The 1,712-nt window shown below is 36.2% G+C and overlaps 1 protein-coding gene across 1 annotated transcript in view; it reads left to right on the forward strand.

Annotated features, from left to right (window-relative positions):
* Positions 1 to 500, forward strand: part of LOC144513927 (C-type mannose receptor 2-like) — a 5,065-nt gene extending 4,565 nt beyond the window's left edge. The window contains exon 5 of the mRNA XM_078245114.1: positions 1 to 500. This exon is cut by the window's left edge and continues 191 nt beyond it. Within this exon, the coding sequence (XP_078101240.1) occupies positions 1 to 147 (147 nt within the window). The 3' untranslated portion in view covers positions 148 to 500.
* Positions 501 to 1,712: the final 1,212 nt, after the last annotated feature.

The following is a 1,712-nucleotide window of genomic DNA, read 5'->3' on the forward strand; positions in this document are numbered from 1 at the left end:
TGGGTCACTGATGAGACGGTCTGCTACACCAACTGGGGCCCCGGCCAGCCTGAGGACGACTGCACCACGGCTGGAGCCATGAACCGACAGGGAACGTGGGTCAAAAAGCACGACGACCACCAGCTTAATTTCATCTGTTCCAAGTAAAAACCAGCAGAATGTAACTAAGTACATTTACTCAAATACTGTACTTCAGTAATAATGCTGTTGAGATGAGGTACTTTACTTATTTCTCAAAGTAAATATTTTGGGAGAAAAGTCGTAATATTTTGGGAAAAAAGTCGTAATATTTTGGGAAAACAGTCGTAATATTTTGGGGAAAAAAGTCGTAATAGCTTGGGGAAAAAAGTCGTAATATTTTGTAAAAAAGTCGTAATATTTTGGGAAAACAATCGTAATATTTTGGGGAAAACAGTCGGAATATTTTGGGGAAAAAAGTCGGAATATTTTGGGAAAAAAAGTGGTAATATTTTGGGAAAAATGTCGTAATATTTTAAGAAAAAATTTCATAATATTTTGTGAAAGAAAAAATTTGTATTTTTGAATATTTTGGGAAAAAGTTGTAATATTTTGGAGAAAAACAATCGTAATATTTTGGGAAAAAAGTCGTAATATTTTTGGGAAAAAAATCGTAATATTTTGGGGAAAACAGTCGGAATATTTTGGGGAAAAAAGTCGGAATATTTTGGGAAAAAAAGTGGTAATATTTTGGGAAAAATGTCGTAATATTTTAAGAAAAATTTCATAATATTTTGTGAAAAATGTCGTAATATTTTAAGAAAAATTTGGTAATATTTTGGAAAAAATCATAATTTTTTGGGAAAAATGTCGTAATATTTTGGGAAAAAGTCGTAATATTTTGGGGAAAAAAGTCATAATATTTTGGGAAAAAAGTCGTAATATTTTGGGGAAAAAATCATAATATTTTGGGAAAAAAGTCGTAAGAAAAAATTTCATAATATTTTTTTTTCCTCTTAACGTGTGAATTTCTGTTGAATATCTGATGATATTTATGTAAAATCTGATTCTGATGATCATGTTGTTTCTTGAGTTTTATGTAACCAAAGAATAGTTTTCTCTGAGTCTAAATAAACTGTTAAACCACAGAGTGGTCCTCTCTTTTCACTAACCCAAAATCCTGTCATCACATCATGAAACTGGGTCTATGTGTGCTGGGTCTATGTGTACTGGGTCTATGTGTACTGGGTCTTATTATTAATTAGGAATCCTGTCTCAAAACGATGCTGAAACACTAGTCCTTGCATTCGTTATTTCTAGGCTGGACTACTGTAATTCCTTACTATCAGGCTGCCCAAATAAGTCCCTTAAGACTCTCCAGCTGATCCAGAATGCTGCAGCGCGTGTCCTGACAAGAACGAAGAGGGGAGATCATATTTCTCCTGTATTAGCTTCTCTGCATTGGCTTCCTGTAAAATCCAGGATTGAATTAAAAATCCTTCTCCTGACCTACAAAGCTCTAAATGGTCAAGCACCTTCATATCTTGAAGAGCTCTTAGTACCTTATTGTCCCACTAGAGCACTGCGCTCCCAGAACTCAGAGCTTCTCGTGGTTCCTAGAGTCTCTAAAAGTAGGATGGGAGCCAAAGCCTTCAGCTATCAGGCTCCTCTCCTGTGGAACCAGCTCCCGGTCTGGGTTCAGGAGCCAAAGCCTTCAGCTATCAGGCTCATCTCCTGTGGAACCAGCTCCCGGT

This window comes from Sander vitreus, unplaced genomic scaffold (genome assembly GCF_031162955.1).
Source record: "Sander vitreus isolate 19-12246 unplaced genomic scaffold, sanVit1 ctg381_0, whole genome shotgun sequence".
NCBI lineage: Eukaryota > Metazoa > Chordata > Actinopteri > Perciformes > Percidae > Sander > Sander vitreus.